This window comes from Dendrobates tinctorius, unplaced genomic scaffold (assembly GCF_039654945.1).
Source record: "Dendrobates tinctorius isolate UK_male_01 unplaced genomic scaffold, ASM3965494v1 ptg000022l, whole genome shotgun sequence".
Classification (NCBI taxonomy): domain Eukaryota; kingdom Metazoa; phylum Chordata; class Amphibia; order Anura; family Dendrobatidae; genus Dendrobates; species Dendrobates tinctorius.
The window spans coordinates 67,026,567-67,044,354 of NW_027361690.1; the positions used below are offsets into that span (position 1 = coordinate 67,026,567).

A 17,788-nucleotide genomic window follows, 5' to 3' on the forward strand; every position below is an offset into this window, starting at 1 on the left:
GCTATGGTAGCCAGGGAGGCTGATAGACCCATACTATGTATGGCTATGGTAGGCATGGTGGCTGATAGACCCATACTGTGTATTGCTATGGTAGCCATGGTGGCTGATAGACCCATTCTGTGTATGGCTATGGTAGCCAGGGTGGCTGATAGACCCATTCTGTGTATGGCTATGGTAGGCATGGTGGCTGATAGACCCATTCTGTGCATGGCTATGGTAGCCATGGTGGCTGATAGACCCATTCTGTGTATGGCTATGGTAGCCAGGGTGGTTGATAGACCCATTCTGTGTATGGCTATGGTAGCCAGGGTGGCTGATAGACCCATTCTGTGTATGGCTATGGTAGCCAGGGTGGCTGATAGACCCATTCTGTGTATGGCTATGGTAGCCAGGGTGGCTGATAGACCCATTCTATGTATGGCTATGGTAGCCAGGGTGGCTGATAGACCCATACTGTGTATCGCTATGATAGCCATGGCGGCTAATAGACCCATACTGTGTATTGCTATGGTAGACATGGTGGCTGATAGACCCATTCTGTGTATGGCTATGGTAGCCATGGCGGCTGATAGACCCATTCTGTGTATGGCTATGGTAGCCAGGGTGGCTGGTAGAACCATTCTGTGTATGGCTATGGTAGCCAGGGTGGCTGATAGACCCATACTATGTATGGCTATGGCTGATAGACCCAGTTTGTGTATGGCTATAGTAGTCAGGGTGGCTGATAGACCCATTCTGTGTATGTCTATGGTAGCCAGGGAGGCTGATAGACCCATTCTGTGTATGGCTATGGTAGCCAGGGTGGCTGATAGACCCATACTGTGTATTGCTATGGTAGCCAGGGTGGCTGATAGACCCATTCTATGTATGGCTATGGTAGCCAGGGTGGCTGATAGACCCATACTGTGTATGGCTATGATAGCCAGGGTGGCTGATAGACCCATTCTGTGTATGGCTATGGTAGCCAGGGTGGCTGATAGACCCATTCTATGTATGGCTATGGTAGCCAGGGTGGCTGATAGACCCATACTGTGTATCGCTATGATAGCCATGGCGGCTAATAGACCCATACTGTGTATTGCTATGGTAGACATGGTGGCTGATAGACCCATTCTGTGTATGGCTATGGTAGCCATGGCGGCTGATAGACCCATTCTGTGTATGGCTATGGTAGCCAGGGTGGCTGGTAGAACCATTCTGTGTATGGCTATGGTAGCCAGGGTGGCTGATAGACCCATACTATGTATGGCTATGGCTGATAGACCCAGTATGTGTATGGCTATAGTAGTCAGGGTGGCTGATAGACCCATTCTGTGTATGTCTATGGTAGCCAGGGAGGCTGATAGACCCATTCTGTGTATGGCTATGGTAGCCAGGGTGGCTGATAGACCCATACTGTGTATTGCTATGGTAGCCAGGGTGGCTGATAGACCCATTCTATGTATGGCTATGGTAGCCAGGGTGGCTGATAGACCCATACTGTGTATGGCTATGATAGCCATGGCGGCTAATAGACCCATACTGTGTATTGCTATGGTAGCCATGGCGGCTGATAGACCCATTCTGTGTATGGCTATGGTAGCCAGGGAGGCTGATAGACCCATTCTGTGTATGGCTATGGTAGCCATGGTGGCTGATAGACCCATTCTGTGTATGGCTATGGTAGCCATGGCGGCTGATAGACCCATTCTGTGTATGGCTATGGTAGCCAGGGTGGCTGATAGACCCATACTGTGTATGGCTATGGTAGCCAGGGTGGCTGATAGACCCATTCTGTGTATGGCTATGGTAGCCAGGGTGGCTGATAGACCCATTCTATGTATGGCTATGGTAGCCAGGGTGGCTGATAGACCCATTCTGTGTATGGCTATGGTAGGCATGGTGGCTGATAGACCCATTCTGTGCATGGCTATGGTAGCCATGGTGGCTGATAGACCCATTCTGTGTATGGCTATGGTAGCCAGGGTGGTTGATAGACCCATTCTGTGTATGGCTATGGTAGCCAGGGTGGCTGATAGACCCATTCTGTGTATGGCTATGGTAGCCAGGGTGGCTGATAGACCCATTCTGTGTATGGCTATGGTAGCCAGGGTGGCTGATAGACCCATTCTATGTATGGCTATGGTAGCCAGGGTGGCTGATAGACCCATACTGTGTATCGCTATGATAGCCATGGCGGCTAATAGACCCATACTGTGTATTGCTATGGTAGACATGGTGGCTGATAGACCCATTCTGTGTATGGCTATGGTAGCCATGGCGGCTGATAGACCCATTCTGTGTATGGCTATGGTAGCCAGGGTGGCTGGTAGAACCATTCTGTGTATGGCTATGGTAGCCAGGGTGGCTGATAGACCCATACTATGTATGGCTATGGCTGATAGACCCAGTATGTGTATGGCTATAGTAGTCAGGGTGGCTGATAGACCCATTCTGTGTATGTCTATGGTAGCCAGGGAGGCTGATAGACCCATTCTGTGTATGGCTATGGTAGCCAGGGTGGCTGATAGACCCATACTGTGTATTGCTATGGTAGCCAGGGTGGCTGATAGACCCATTCTATGTATGGCTATGGTAGCCAGGGTGGCTGATAGACCCATACTGTGTATGGCTATGGTAGCCATGGCGGCTGATAGACCCATTCTGTGTATGGCTATGGTAGCCAGGGAGGCTGATAGACCCATTCTGTGTATGGCTATGGTAGCCATGGTGGCTGATAGACCCATTCTGTGTATGGCTATGGTAGCCATGGCGGCTGATAGACCCATTCTGTGTATGGCTATGGTAGCCAGGGTGGCTGATAGACCCATACTGTGTATGGCTATGGTAGCCAGGGTGGCTGATAGACCCATTCTGTGTATGGCTATGGTAGCCAGGGTGGCTGATAGACCCATTCTGGGTATGGCTATGGAGCCCCATTGCTACTTGTTGGGACCCTATTAACAAAGCTATATAGAATAATTAGACCCAAGGATTGATGCCAGGCGGCTTAATAAACCCATGGGCATCTTCACAGTAACCTGTGCCCCATGCCACTGCTGCCCACTGGACGACACAATTCATTGCAATCAATTAAAAGAATCACTGTCCATAAGATTTACACCGACTTCTATGGCAAGAAACAAGGGGCCGGCACAGCATGGATTCCGGGAGCAGCCGCCACTCCCGGGCAGCACCAGCCTGCAGCTCGCGGTACCTGAATATCTTGACGATGAGGCAGGCGATGAGGAAGGTGCTGAAGCCGCACACGAAGATGAAGACGCTCTTGATGGTGGGCATGTACTGCCCGATGTTGCTGAAGCGGGTCACCCTGGCAGTGTCGTTGCCCTGTGAGTCCGGAGTGTGCAGGCTGCTATTACTGAGGGAGAGGGATTCCTCCTGCTCCCGCCTGTACACGGCGCTGCCCAGGGCGGCACACAGCAGCAGGCACAGCGCGCAGCTCTGCAGGACGCCTCTCATCTTCTGCCCCCTCTAGTACCACAGCGCGGGGGAACGAGCCCTGGAAGCTGTGCCACCTCAGCCGCTGCCCCGTGTGTCCGCCCGTGCCCGGCAGTCCCGGCTGCACGATCCTGCTCTGGGCTGGCGCTCCGCTCACACTGCAGGAAATGGGATCGGGAACCCGGAAGGGTTATTACACCACGTTGCAGCGAATCATTAGATGAGAGAGTACAGGGGAGGGCAGAGGAAAGAGGGCACAGACAGGACCCTCCTCACAGCCCCTGCCATCACTGATAGCCATAGAGGGCACAGACAGGACCCTCATCACAGCCCCTGCCATCACTGATAGCCATAGAGGGCACAGACAGGACCCTCATCACAGCCCTCCTGCCATCACTGATAGCCATAGAGGGCACAGACAGGACCCTCCTCACAGCCTTCCTGCCATCACTGATAGCCATAGAGGGCACAGACTGGACCCTCATCACAGCCCTCCTGCCATCACTGATAGCCATAGAGGGCACAGACAGGACCCTCATCACAGCCCTCCTGCCATCACTGATAGCCATAGAGGGCACAGACAGGACCCTCATCACAGCCCCTGCCATCACTGATAGCCATAGAGGGCACAGACAGGACCCTCATCACAGCCCCTGCCATCACTGATAGCCATAGAGGGCACAGACAGGACCCTCATCACAGCCTTCCTGCCATCACTGATAGCCATAGAGGGCACAGACTGGACCCTCATCACAGCCCTCCTGCCATCACTGATAGCCATAGAGGGCACAGACAGGACCCTCATCACAGCCCTCCTGCCATCACTGATAGCCATAGAGGGCACAGACAGGACCCTCATCACAGCCCTCCTGCCATCACTGATAGCCATAGAGGGCACAGACAGGACCCTCATCACAGCCCCTGCCATCACTGATAGCCATAGAGGGCACAGACAGGACCCTCATCACAGCCCTCCTACCATCACTGATAGCCATAGAGGGCACAGACAGGACCCTCATCACAGCCCTCCTGCCATCACTGATAGCCATAGAGGGCACAGACAGGACCCTCATCACAGCCCTCCTGCCATCACTGATAGCCATAGAGGGCACAGACAGGACCCTCATCACAGCCCTGCTGCCATCACTGATAGCCATAGAGGGCACAGACAGGACCCTCATCACAGCCCTCCTGCCATCACTGATAGCCATAGTGGGGACAGACAGGACCCTCATCACAGCCCTCCTGCCATCACTGATAGCCATAGTGGGGACAGACAGGACCCTCATCACAGCCCTCCTGCCATCACTGATAGCCATAGAGGGCACAGACAGGACCCTCATCACAGCCCCCTGCCATCACTGATAGCCATAGAGGGCACAGACAGGACCCTCATCACAGCCCTCCTGCCATCACTGATAGCCATAGAGGGCACAGACAGGACCCTCATCACAGCCCTCCTGCCATCACTGATAGCCATAGAGGGCACAGACAGAACCCTCATCACAGCCCTCCTGCCATCACTGATAGCCATAGAGGGCACAGACAGGACCCTCATCACAGCCCTCCGGCCATCACTGATAGCCATAGAGGGCACAGACAGGACCCTCATCACAGCCCTCCTGCCATCACTGATAGCCATAGAGGGCACAGACAGGACCCTCATCACAGCCCTGCTGCCATCACTGATAGCCATAGAGGGCACAGACAGAACCCTCATCACAGCCCTTTTGCCATCACTGATAGCCATAGAGGGCACTGATAGGACCCTCATCACAGCCCTCCTGCCATCACTGATAGCCATAGAGGGCACTGACCGGACCGTCATCACAGCCCTCCTGCCATCACTGATAGCCATAGAGGGCACAGACAGGACCCTCATCACAGCCCCCTGCCATCACTGATAGCCATAGAGAGGGCACAGACAGGACCCTCATCACAGCCCTCCTGCCATCACTGATAGCCATAGAGGGCACAGAAAGGACCCTCATCACAGCCCTCCTCATCACTGATAGCCATAGAGAGGGCACAGACAGGACCCTCATCACAGCCCTCCTGCCATTTCTGATAGCCATAGAGGGCACAGACGGGTCCCTCATCACAGCCCTCCTGCCATCACTGATAACCATAGAGGGCACAGACAGGACCCTCATCACAGCCCTCCTGCCATCACTGATAGCCATAGAGGGCACAGACAGGACCCTCATCACAGCCCTCCTGCCAGCACTGATAGCCATAGAGGGCACAGACAGGGCCCTCATCACAGCCCTCCTGCCATCACTGATAGCCATAGAGGCACAGACTGGACCCTCATCACAGCCCTCCTGCCATCACTGATAGCCATAGAGGGCACAGACAGGACCCTCATCACAGCCCTCCCTGCCATCACTGATAGCCATAGAGGGCACAGACAGGACCCTCACCACAGCCCTCCTGCCATCACTGATAGCCATAGAGGGCACAGACAGGACCCTCATCACAGCCCTCCTGCCATCACTGATAGCCATAGAGGGCACAGACAGGACCCTCATCACAGCCCTCCCTGCCATCACTGATAGCCATAGAGCGCACAGACAGAATCCTCATTACAGCCTTCCTGCTATCACTGATAGCAAAATTGGGCACACAGAAGACCCTCATCACAGCCCTCCCTGCCATCACTGATAGCCATTGTTCTGCCATTATTGCCGCTGCCATAGTAATATTCTCTAGTAATGTCGTTGCTGTCTACATATTCAGTGGCCAAGTACCATGTCACCAAGAAATTGGCGATAGTATATTATTATTATATTTTATGTTTCTTATTATTATTGAGCCGTTAATTATTTCTGTTTCATTATATCACAACCTCTTCCCTCCTCACAGACATTATATCATAATACTTTCTATTCTTTCCTTCTAATCTTTTTTTCTTTTTAATGATATCACATCACACGTTTCTGGAGTCAATATTTTTAAACAAAAGAACATACGCATTTCTATGTAAAACAACTTACTCGGTGAAGATAATCGTCTGATGCCTATGTCCCCTGTAAAAGAGTAAAAAATAAACAACCATATTCCTCACCTCTCCAACGAGAGCGTAATTAATTTGTCACTTGAAGAGTCTAGCTCTGCTACATCTGTTAGGCACAGGGACCCCCCCGAGGAAGCTGCTTGCGAAACGCGCGTAGGGGTAGGCGTGTACCAATGGACACTAGCACGGGTAATGGCTAAAGACACCCCCTTCCCTCCCTCCACACCCATTTACTTGTGCAACTGATTACTTATGGCTGTAGGTTTGTAGGATACCTTTGATGATTGTATTGATCGGTGCATATGGTGACTACTACTTGGAGAAGGGGGTTGTGGACCCTCACAACTCCATCTTGATTTTCACATAATGAGGATACCTTTAATGATGTTTCGAGTTATATATGGGGCCCTTGAGGAGGACCTTGGCTATTCTCCATGCTGAACATCTGTGTCTGGTAGCGCATTTTTTCCAATTGTGGTGCATTCTGATCAATGTCTTACACTTCTGTCTTAGTTTGTATCATGTTCTAATAATGTCTTTTACAATACATATCTTTTTGTACTAATAAAAGCAAGATTTAGATTACTGTTGTTTTTCTTTATGGATTTTTGCTCCATTTTTTTTTGAGTTGTTCTACATCTGGTAGCCAGGCTGAAAGTTGGCATGATGGGAGCGCTCAGCCTGGCAGCCAGCAGTCATTGTCTCACAGTGACATGAATAAAATGGGCTGAGTTCTTAGCCAATGAACTTCGTTCACGTCACTGACGTCACTCTCATGCTCTAGCAAAGTTCTCACGCTAGCAGTGACGTCAATGAGATAAACAGTTCATTGGCTATGAACTCCACTCACCTTTCTCATGACACTGCGAGGCACTGATGCTACGCTATGATGCGCTGCTCAGTGACTGCTGGCTGCCGGGCTGAGCACTCGCATCATGCCAACGTTCATCGTGGTAAATAGATGCAGCAGAGTTTAGACTCGTCAAGGGACAAATGGATTATCTTCTCGTCGGAGAAGTGAGGAATATAGTTGCTCATTTTTTTACTGTTTTACAGGGGACATGGGCATCAGAGGATTATCTTTAATCCTCCCTAATCTTGCAAAAACAAGAAACCAAATAAATGCAAACATATGGGCCATGCACACAGTGAACAAGTCTGTAGGACAGTGTTCAAACCACCAAAAGACTGAAACACAGAAAAACAATAAAACTTGTAAAAATACTGTGTTGTAAAACAGTAGCAATAAACAGCAAGTGCTAGTAAAAAGATGATAAAAAACAATATTTGGTTGATACGTTTTTTTTGCAAAATATTATTATTGAGCCGTTAATTATTTCTGTTTCATAATATCACAACCTCTTCTCTCCTCACAGACATTATATCATCATAAATCCTCACTTCATTACTGGCTTTAGCTCTTCTAATGCTTGCCCTGCATTCCCTGCAAACAGCGTTATATTCTTCTTTAGATATGCTCTCCTCTTTCCATTTAATATATATTTCTTTTTTCCTTTTTAACAAGTGATTAAGTTCTGTGTTCTTCCATCCTGGTCTCTTTAAATGCTTCTAATTCGTCCTTCTTTTCGGGATTGTTACTGATTGTGCAGTGAGAATTTTATTTAAAGGGAACCTGTCACCAGGTTTGGCCGCTACGAGTTACAGCCACCGCCTTTCAGGACTTATCTACAGCATTCTATAATGCTGTTGATAAGCCCCCGATCCGACTTGCAAGAGAAAAAAAATAAGCAAGCAGGAGGGCGGCATCGCAAGAAGATGGGAGGCGTCGGAACAGGACCTGCGACACCCATTGGACCGGACCTCCCTGCAGGTGAGTATAATAAAACTTATTTTCTTCTCTTGCCTGAAAGGCAGTGGCCGCAACTCGTATCGGCCAAGACTGGTGACAGGTTCACTTTAACAAAATCTCCCATCCTACTTGGACGTTCTTTTCCTTTAGAACATCCAGCCATTTAAAGTGTGAGTCCTCACTGGTCTTTTTCCTCTTGTAATCCAAAATTCTAGTATAGCATGATCACTGCCTCCTAAATTCCCAGCCACCTTTACTTCAACCATTTCCTTCCTGTTGGTAAGAATTAGATTCAAAATTGCAGATCCTCCTGTTGTCTCTTCTACCTTTTGACAGAAAAAGTTTCCAGCAAGAGAAGATGAGAAGTTTCTGGACCCATTACTTTTGCCTGAGAGAGGTTCCCGACAAATATCTGGATAGTTAAAATCTCCCATGATCACAATGTCATACTTTTTTGAGAACATCTGAAGGAAAAAGAGTTCATCCATGTATTCAGTCTCTCCAGGTGGACTATAGTCAACACCTAGAATAGTGTCCTTTCTGTTCTCTCCTTGGATTCTTATCCAAACAGTTTCTACAGAGCTACCATTCTCTGAAGCTTGGATCTCTGTAGGGATATACGTTTTCCTAATATACAATGCGACATGTCCTTCCTTCTTGTTAATCCTGTTTCTGATAAATAAGTTGTAGTCTTCAAGGTTTGTATTCCAATCATGTGTATCATCCCACCTAGTTTCAGTGATGTCTAAGACATCATATCTCTCTTCATATGTTAGCAGCTCCAAATCTCCTGTTTGTTTCCCATGAGCTGTGCATTTGTATAGACACATTTTAGTTTGTAGTTGATTTCTCTTGCTCATCTATTTTCATTCAGAGTTTGTTGTTTTTGTTCTTTATTTCCACTTCTAACAGCAAGGCTCTCAAAATAATTAATTAGCTGCATATTTTTTTCTGGCTGTATATTTCCCATCCCAAATTGCTCTAGTTTAAAGTTCTCCAGATGAGTGTAACAAAAACTTGTACCAAATATGTGTTTTCCTTTTCGTAAGATGCAATCCATCTCTAGCAAGTACTTCATCATACAGGTAATTCACTCCACGGTCAAGAAACCCAAAACATTGCTCACACCACCAGCGACGTAGCCTGTTGTTCACCTGTAGCATCCTGTTCTATCTCCTTGGTAAATGTCTATCCACTGAGAGGAGGATGGTTGAGAAAACAACCTGCAATCCCAGTTCCTTCACTTTCCTGCCTAGGTCTTCAAAGTTTCTGCATATAGTTTCCAGGTCCTTTTTTGGTGTGTCATTTGTTCATACATGTATTAGTGGTTGTGGGTGTTCCTGTAGCACTGAAGAGTCTTGATACCCTATCAGACCGATCTCTCATTTGGGCGCCTGGAAGATAGCGCACTTCTCGTGAGATGTCGAGTCGGCAGATAGCTTCTGTTCCTCTCAGTAGGGAATCCACCACGACCACCACTCTCCTTTTCTTCTTCACCACAGAGTTTCTTTTTCTACCTTCAAGAGGCTTCTGATTTCTTACTGAGGTGTTCTTTGTAGGCAAAGCACTTTTTTTGATTTACATCTTCATATTTGTCCTGTGCGAGAGCATGGCAGCGGTTCTCCAGCAGTATGGGTGCTGACTGCCTCCTCATCCTCCTGCTTCTTTGGGTCACATGCTTCCATTTCTCTTCTTCTGCAGTTACCTTGAAAGTTGCTTCTCTTGGAACATTCTGAACAGTTATTTCTTCTCTGTTATTAGCTTCTGCAGGAACAATGAAAAGTTTTTCTCTTGCAACATTCTGAAGAGATTTTTCTGCTCAGTCAAGGAAATTGTCATTTTCTTTGATGAACTTCAGTGTAGCTATTTTACCCTGAAGACTTTGCACTTTTTCCTCTTACAGAGTCACAAGCTTGCATTTCTGGCAAGTAAAGTTTGTCTTTTCTTCTGACGAGTCTGTAAACATATAGCACACATTGCATCACATCATATGGGTAATCTCCTTCTCCATGGTAAACAAAATGAATTTCTGTAGAATCACCGTAAAAATTTGGTTTGACGATATTCATCAAGCAGCTCAATAGAGCTACACCCAAAAATTCTCAGACTTGCGGCTACTCTTTACTCTCCCCAGAATGCACCAGTAATATGCAAATTATCTCCCTCAAGCTTCAATTCCTGGTTCTTAATTTAAAAAAGTGTCAGAGTCTTTATTTCAAATAAAGGACTTTATTCAGGGTGTTTTTTTTAATTTAAAATATGACTATGGGATTAGTAATGGGGGCGTCTTATAAACATGTCTCCTTTACAAACCCCTGGGCTTGATGTCATCTTATGAATGCGCCTTTTCTGTGGCTGCTGAGAGCTGATGTTTTTAGTCTGGGAGGGAGCCCCTTCCTAACCTATTAATATCAGCCCACAGCTTTCTGCCTAGCCTTTGCTGGTTATTAATTATTGGTGGGCCCCACATCATTTTTTTGGGGGGTCACCCATTTTAATATCAAGTAAAGGCTAAGTATACAGCTGTGAGCTGATATTAATAGCCTGGGAAGCTCCAATTTTATTACCCCTTTTCCATGCTATAAACATCAGCCCCCATCTGTCCACTTTCCCTCTGTTAGGTAACAAAATTTGAAAGGGATCCCTAGCTTTTTGTCTATGCACAGTACACAGTTGTGAGTGTTTTATACAGAGCTCAGGGCTCAGAGAACTTTTATCAAAATTGCAGCAAGAAGCCCAGTAAGTGGCTCATCACTGGAATCAGGGTCTCTGCTCCTACATCATGCTGCTGTCGTATGGGGCAGCAAAAACCTGATGATAGGTTTTTTCTACAGTCTGTCAGCATGGGTGGTCAGGAGCCAGAATCTCCAGGAGTGGACCCTCTGGACCGTGGCACCGATGGGCCCCAGGCGAGCTGCCTGGTGGAACCGACCCCTATACAGGGACCGTTAGGAGCAGGCCCAGGGGTTCAATTTCCACGGTAGCCGGTACCGAGAGGGGTGGCTCAGGATGGACTGGAGTAGGAGTGCGGGACTGAAGTGTAGACTGTAAGGCTGGAACATGGAGAGATGGCTGGAGTGGAACAACGAAGGCAGGACTGGAGTAGGGTGGAACAGGAACACAGGGACAGGACTGGAGTAGGACTGTAGGAGTGTGGATAGCTGGATGGAGCAGGAACACCTGAGGCAGGACTGGAGTAGGATGGAACAGGAACACAGGAACAGGACTAGAGTAGGACTGTAGGAATGTAAATAGCTGGATGGAGCAGGAACACCGGAGGCAGGACTGGAGTAGGATGGAACAGGAACACAGGCACAGGACTGGAATAGGACTGTAGGAACGCTGGAGCAGAGCAGGAGGGAACAGGAACACTGGAACAGGACTGGAGTAGGACTGTAGGAACGCTGGAACAGAGCAGGAACAGGAACACTGGAGCAGGGCTGGAGCAGGACGGAGAAGACTGCTGGGAACACGGATGACAGGGCTGCGAGGCTGCTGCAGGAAACACCGAGGACGGAACCGAGAAGCTGCAGAGAGCACAGGAGGAAGCAGAGCCCAGTGTGCAAGGTAACACAACGATCAGGCACCTCCCTCAGGGGGAAGCGGCCTGATATGGCCCCGTCTGGTCTGCCATTGGTCCGATGGTGCTACCAGGTCAGGGCACAGCCGGAGCACAAGAAGCAGAAGGGAGGCGCGGCCTATGGCGCATGCGCATTGCATGCAGAGATGGCGTCGGCCGCGACCCTGTCAGAGGTGACCGCCGTGGCCATCGGGTGGCGAGAGGCTGCGGCGTGGGAGCGGAGGCCGGGTGAGTATGCAGAGACGGCGTTGGATCGGAGGCCGGGTGAGTATGTCGGAGTGGTGTAACAGTGTTGATGAGACGATTTATTAACTAACACAATATTTAGGAATGAGAAGACATGTCATGCTAATTTACACATACTGTCACAATTATAACTTTTTATAGAAAACAATTGTACCAAGACAAATGAGTGATTGTTCTGGAGACAGATGTCTTCACACGGCTTTCATTTAAAGATGGTTTATGGCATATTTCAGTGACGTAAAGTATTAAACAATCATCTACATGACACAGCTCATAAAACAAGTTCTAAAATAGCACGCTTGTTCTTTCGTGTGGCTGCGCCATACTTTCCTGTTGGCATAATTACTGTTATTTTTAATACTCTTGCATCACACATACATTGTTGCCTAAAAATCAGGAGTTTTCCTTAACGAACACATAGAATAACACCATGTTTATTATAGATATATTTATTATATATTAAAAATGTGTTGTTATTTCTTAGCCTTGCCATAACATGGATTGTTGATTTGTAAAGGTCACTTCTGTTACATTCAACTTGATATGTACACAACAAAAATCACTCAAAGGGCCTCGTTCACACCACCGGATTTTAGCTCTGAGTGCTGTCCATAAAAACAGGCAGCACACAGACACCACTTGGGTCAATATTTTTCTTTCAGGGAGTCCAGATGGGCGATTTTTTTTTTTACTGCCCAAATCCTTAGGAAGATAAAATCGCAGCAAACACTAGTTTCTTCCATGTGTCGAATGAGACTCGTCGATTCAAGTCTTGGGATTCCCAAAAGAAAACAGATGCCATAGAGAGCCACAGTCTAGCATCTCTTTTTATGGATATATTGCTATTCTGTAACATAGGAAACTGTAAATGGTCCTGTAAATGATTAATAGCTGCTGCTGTAAAAAAACGGATTGCATATGGATGACAAGTAAGAAAAAAATCGCCCGAGTTTTCTGGATGAAACTCACAATTCTTTATACAGTCTTGTGAACCCAGACAAGCTGACAGTATTATAAAATTCATAGGGAGGGGAGAGAACCAAAGAGACAATCTCAGGGTCCATGGTAAAGTGCATGTAAAATTGCTTTATTAAGCCGGCCTCTGTACCTATGGGACTATGGGCAGTAGATTACGTGGGGCTGGTGACGCAGAAGCTTCCGGTTCACGGACACCGCACACTTCCGGGGCACAGCCTTCTTAAACTCAGTCTGTACTTCAAATGCTATGCCCCTGATGAAGGTGCTTATCTGAAATGGGAACGGAAGATGCTGGCAGCATGGCTGAGAGGCGGGAGGACTCCGGGGGCCGATAGAGAGTATATCCCTATTTTTTATTTTTTATTATTATTTTTAACATTCTATCTTTTACTAGTGATGTTGCTTGTCAATCACTTTTCCAAGCGATGCTTCAAATCGCTTGGAAAAGCGCAAGATTTCTGCAAGCTAAAAACGCTTGCAAAACGCTTGTGTTTTGCGGGAAAACACAAGCGAATTCCGCATGCATTTTACCCATGGCAGGGAGTTGCGGAAATGCGGACATTTCCGCAGCATTTCTTCAACATGGGCACTTAGCCTAAATGATTCAGAAATACACTCTATACACTGTTAATGTGGTAAATGCAAACGTCTGGTTTGTAATGCAAAATCTGCATAGGTGTATAGAGGCCCATTTCCAACAACCATCATTTCAGTGTTCTTACGGTACTTTGTGTTTGCTAACTGTGTAAGAAGGCTAATGGATGGTTCGAATACCCTTGAAAACCCTTGTGCAAGTATGTTAGCACAGCTGAAAACAGTTTGGCTGATTAAAGAAGCTATAAACCTGACCTTCCTTTGAGCTAGTTGAGAATCTGGAGCATTACATTTGTTGGTTCCATTAAACTCTCAGAAAAAAAGAACTTTCATGTGAAACTCAACAGTCTATTCTTGTTCTTAGAAATAAAGGCTATTCCATGTGAGAAATTGCCAAGAAACTGAAGATTTCCTACAATGGTGAGTGAGTACTATTCCCTTCAGAGGAGACCACAAACAGGCTCTAACCAGACTAGAAAGAGAAGTGGGAGGCCCCGCTGCACAACTGAGCAACAAGACAAGTACATTAGAGCCAATTTCTTCCTACAACAGGACAATGACCCAAAGCACACCTCCAAATTGTGCAACAACTATTTAGGGAAGAAGCAGGCAGCTGGTATTCTATCTGTAATGGAGTGGCCAGCGCAGTCACCAGATCTCAACCCCATTGAGCTGTTGTGGGAGCAGCTTGACCGTATGCTATGCAAAAAGTGCCCATCAAGCCAAACCAACTTGTGGGAGGGGCTGCTGGAAGCATGGGGTGAAATTTCACCAGATTACCTCAGCAAATTAACGGCTAGAATGCCAAAGGTCTGCAATGCTGTAATTGCTGCAAAGGGAGCATTCTTTGACGAAAGCAAAGTTTGAAGGAGAAAATTATTATTTCAAATAAAAATCTTTTTTTCGAACCTTGTCAATGTCTGAACTAGATTTTAAATTCATTTGGCAACTCATTTGATTAATAAAAGTATGAGTTTTCATGGAAAACACAAAATTGTCTGGGTGACCCCAAACTTTTGAACGGTAGTGTAGCTTTAGGGGATTTCTTATGGTCCAACATGCCGCCAGCATGCAGACTGTGTTGGTTTATATGTGTCTGCTCACACTTATTCTTGCCTGCTTAGTATATTTAATAAAGCAATTTTATATGCACTTTACCATGGACCCTGAGATTGTCTCTTTGGTTCTCTCCCCTAACTCTGACTGTTATAATTTGACAATTGGTCCTTATTGAGTCCAGCATATCTTTTACAGTATTATAAGATGTCTGATTTCTTCCCTGAGACCTTATGTAGCACATTTATAAAAATTGTTCTAGCTTTTTTGGTGTCGATCCAGAGTGCAAAATTGTGTATTTATAGAACAGCTTAACTCTATTTTTTTTCTGTGGGAAATAACTAAAAGATTGCAGGTGGACACCAGGTTTAGAAAGGCCATTTTTCAGCTTCAAAATAACTACAGGTACAGTACATGCAAGTGAAGCCACTGCACATTTATTTTACTAAGGGCTGCAAATGCAAAACATGTTTTATTTTCTGCATCCATTCGGTTTTTAATGGTTGCATTCTAGTAGAGCTGTTTATGAACATACCAAAGTGTGCCAAATTTTGCTGGGCTATGCGTATTTACCAGAGACATCACCCTTGACAATAGAAATCTGCAGATGCAGATACAATCTCACTCATAATTCTGGTACAATAATATGCAATCAGAAGAGATAACAGGGAGTCACTGAGCTCATGAAAGTACCATGAATCTAAAATGTTCCCAATGTGGAAAACAGTGTGGCTACTCGGTTTCATTTGTATTTTACCTCAAGAGCATTTACCATGAGGGTAAGCCCAACACACGTTGTTAGGCTGGCGGAACCCACCAAATAATAAAATAATAATGAGGTGCGCTCACAGCCTGGGGTCCACCGTGCAAAGATGTTAAACTGCAGCTAAATTGAACAATGGCGTAGCGGAGCTGCGAGCAAACACCGTAAACACGCCGAGTTAAAACGTCACTCGGTGTGAACTGAGTGCAACGTACCTGACTCTGTTGCTCCACAGAGCGGTACAACAATTGAGTGCACTCGCAGCTATGCCCTGTTAAACGTCACAGGTGCATGGAGGTTATAACGCTAGATGAGGTCCCTATAGCTATCCCCCCAGGGAGACTAGACTGGTGGTTGAACTCGCTCTGCTAGACGGTTTGTGCTGAAGGCACAGGCAACTTAGGACGCCCGGTGCAGATGCTGAGTCAAGCGGGGTTCCCACCCTACCCTGCCTATCTAGACACACGCACGCTGTGCTGGTAACGGCACATGTGCACACAGGGTGGTAACATATCCACCAACACACCATACACATAAGAGTCTATACTAGCGCACGACTGTGCGAACATGCGGCTCTTTTATAGCAGCGTCCTTCTGGGACCTTCCCCGTAGTGGACAGATCAGAGCAGGGACGGGACCTGCGCATGTGACCCCCGACCTCCAATGAGAGGTCATCCCATGGGCATGCTCTGTAGGCAAAACACAGGACTTAGTTCCTGGAGCGTCTGTTTGCTGCAGAGTCAAGCATGGTGTTACAGCAGAGCCTGAAGGAGCAACCAGAAGCCTAATATTAGCAAGATTCCTGGACCGACGTCTTTGCTGTGCAGGAATCTCTGCAGCTGCAGAGGAATGGGAGACCGCAGAGGACATGGCTTCAGATCCCCCCTGTGCAGTGGGGGAAACTCGATGCCTAACACACGTCACTATGTCTTCACACATTACCATCCCTGTACTTTTTATATAGGCCTGCAGGATATTTTTTCTTACACCTCATTCTTTTGTGCCAAGTATACACTGATATATGTAGCTCCTTCATATCAGACACTGTTGAGTGAGAAGATATTAATTAAAGCAACTTATATAATGGCATGCATATTTCATGTGAATTACTCACCTTGCTCTGTACTACGGCCAATGATGCCCCAAGCTACAAAAATTAATTGTATTCTTTATCTATGGTGATGATAGCACACGACTGTAAACTAACTTCTACAGGGGGATTCGTAATAGCTTTTAGACATTAAGAGTTGCGTGATAATTTTCATGCCAATTCAAGCAGCTTTGCCAAAATGGATGGAGCTTTTGAGGAGATGGAACGTGGATATGCCCTCCCATCTAATTCACCAAAAGTGTTTTTTACACCAAAAATGCCACTCCAGTCCCTCACTAGAGTAACATTTTTGGTGGGGCGCATGCAGGTGCACGTTATTGAGAAAATGTGCTAAATTCATTATGTGGTGTGCGCCTCTTAATGAATTCAGCGTATCGTACTCCAGTTAGCCCTTCATTAAAACTTCCGTGCGCAATGCCATTCTTAATGAATGAGCCCCTAAGCATTTTCAAAACTAAATAATTTAAGAGGGTGACTAGATTGAGTAAGATCAACTTTGGGTGTCACATGGCACATTAAGGTTCCTTTTACATACTATATCTTGATTCTGCAGTCTTAGCTGTAATCAGTATACACAATAAGCCTTTATCTGTCTAAACATTAGTAATATGCCTTACCCTTTGCACAATAACTCATTCATTAATACAGTTTTCCCAATTTCTGCAAGTCACATGTATATCTATAATCCTGTAATGAGGTTTTCACATCAATCTGTATTGGGGCTGCAATGTGCTCATTTGCAGGTGCACATCTCACACAAGGGTATCTACACGGTGAATCAAACCAGCAGGTGACACGGATTGGAATAGAGAAAACCTTCCAGCGGTGGCAATCTAATTATGCTTCACTGCTCCGCCAGTTACTGTCTCAAATGGGTACACCTTGCCGTGGTGGGACAGCTTTATACTTTTTTGATCAAAATAGTGTTTACCAAGTACCCTATGTTATTTAATGCACTTGCTTTTTTACTCATTGATTTTCATTAGGGTATATACATACATTGTTTTTCCTTTGGTTTTGCTATATCTATAATCCTGTAATGAGGTTTTCACATCAATCTGTATTGGGGCTGCAATGTGCTCATTTGCAGGTGCACATCTCACACAAGGGTATCTACACGGTGAATCAAACCAGCAGGTGACACGGATTGGAATAGAGAAAACCTTCCAGCGGTGGCAATCTAATTATGCTTCACT

General features: G+C 46.5%; 1 protein-coding gene across 1 annotated transcript in view; it reads right to left on the reverse strand.

Annotated features, from left to right (window-relative positions):
- FAM174B (family with sequence similarity 174 member B) overlaps window positions 1-3,609 on the reverse strand; it is a 109,561-nt gene extending 105,952 nt beyond the window's left edge. The window contains exon 1 of the mRNA XM_073568748.1: window positions 3,197-3,609. Within this exon, the coding sequence (XP_073424849.1) occupies window positions 3,197-3,459 (263 nt within the window). The 5' untranslated portion in view covers window positions 3,460-3,609. The remainder of the gene's footprint in view (window positions 1-3,196) is intronic.
- Between the last annotated feature and the right edge of the window lie 14,179 nt (window positions 3,610-17,788).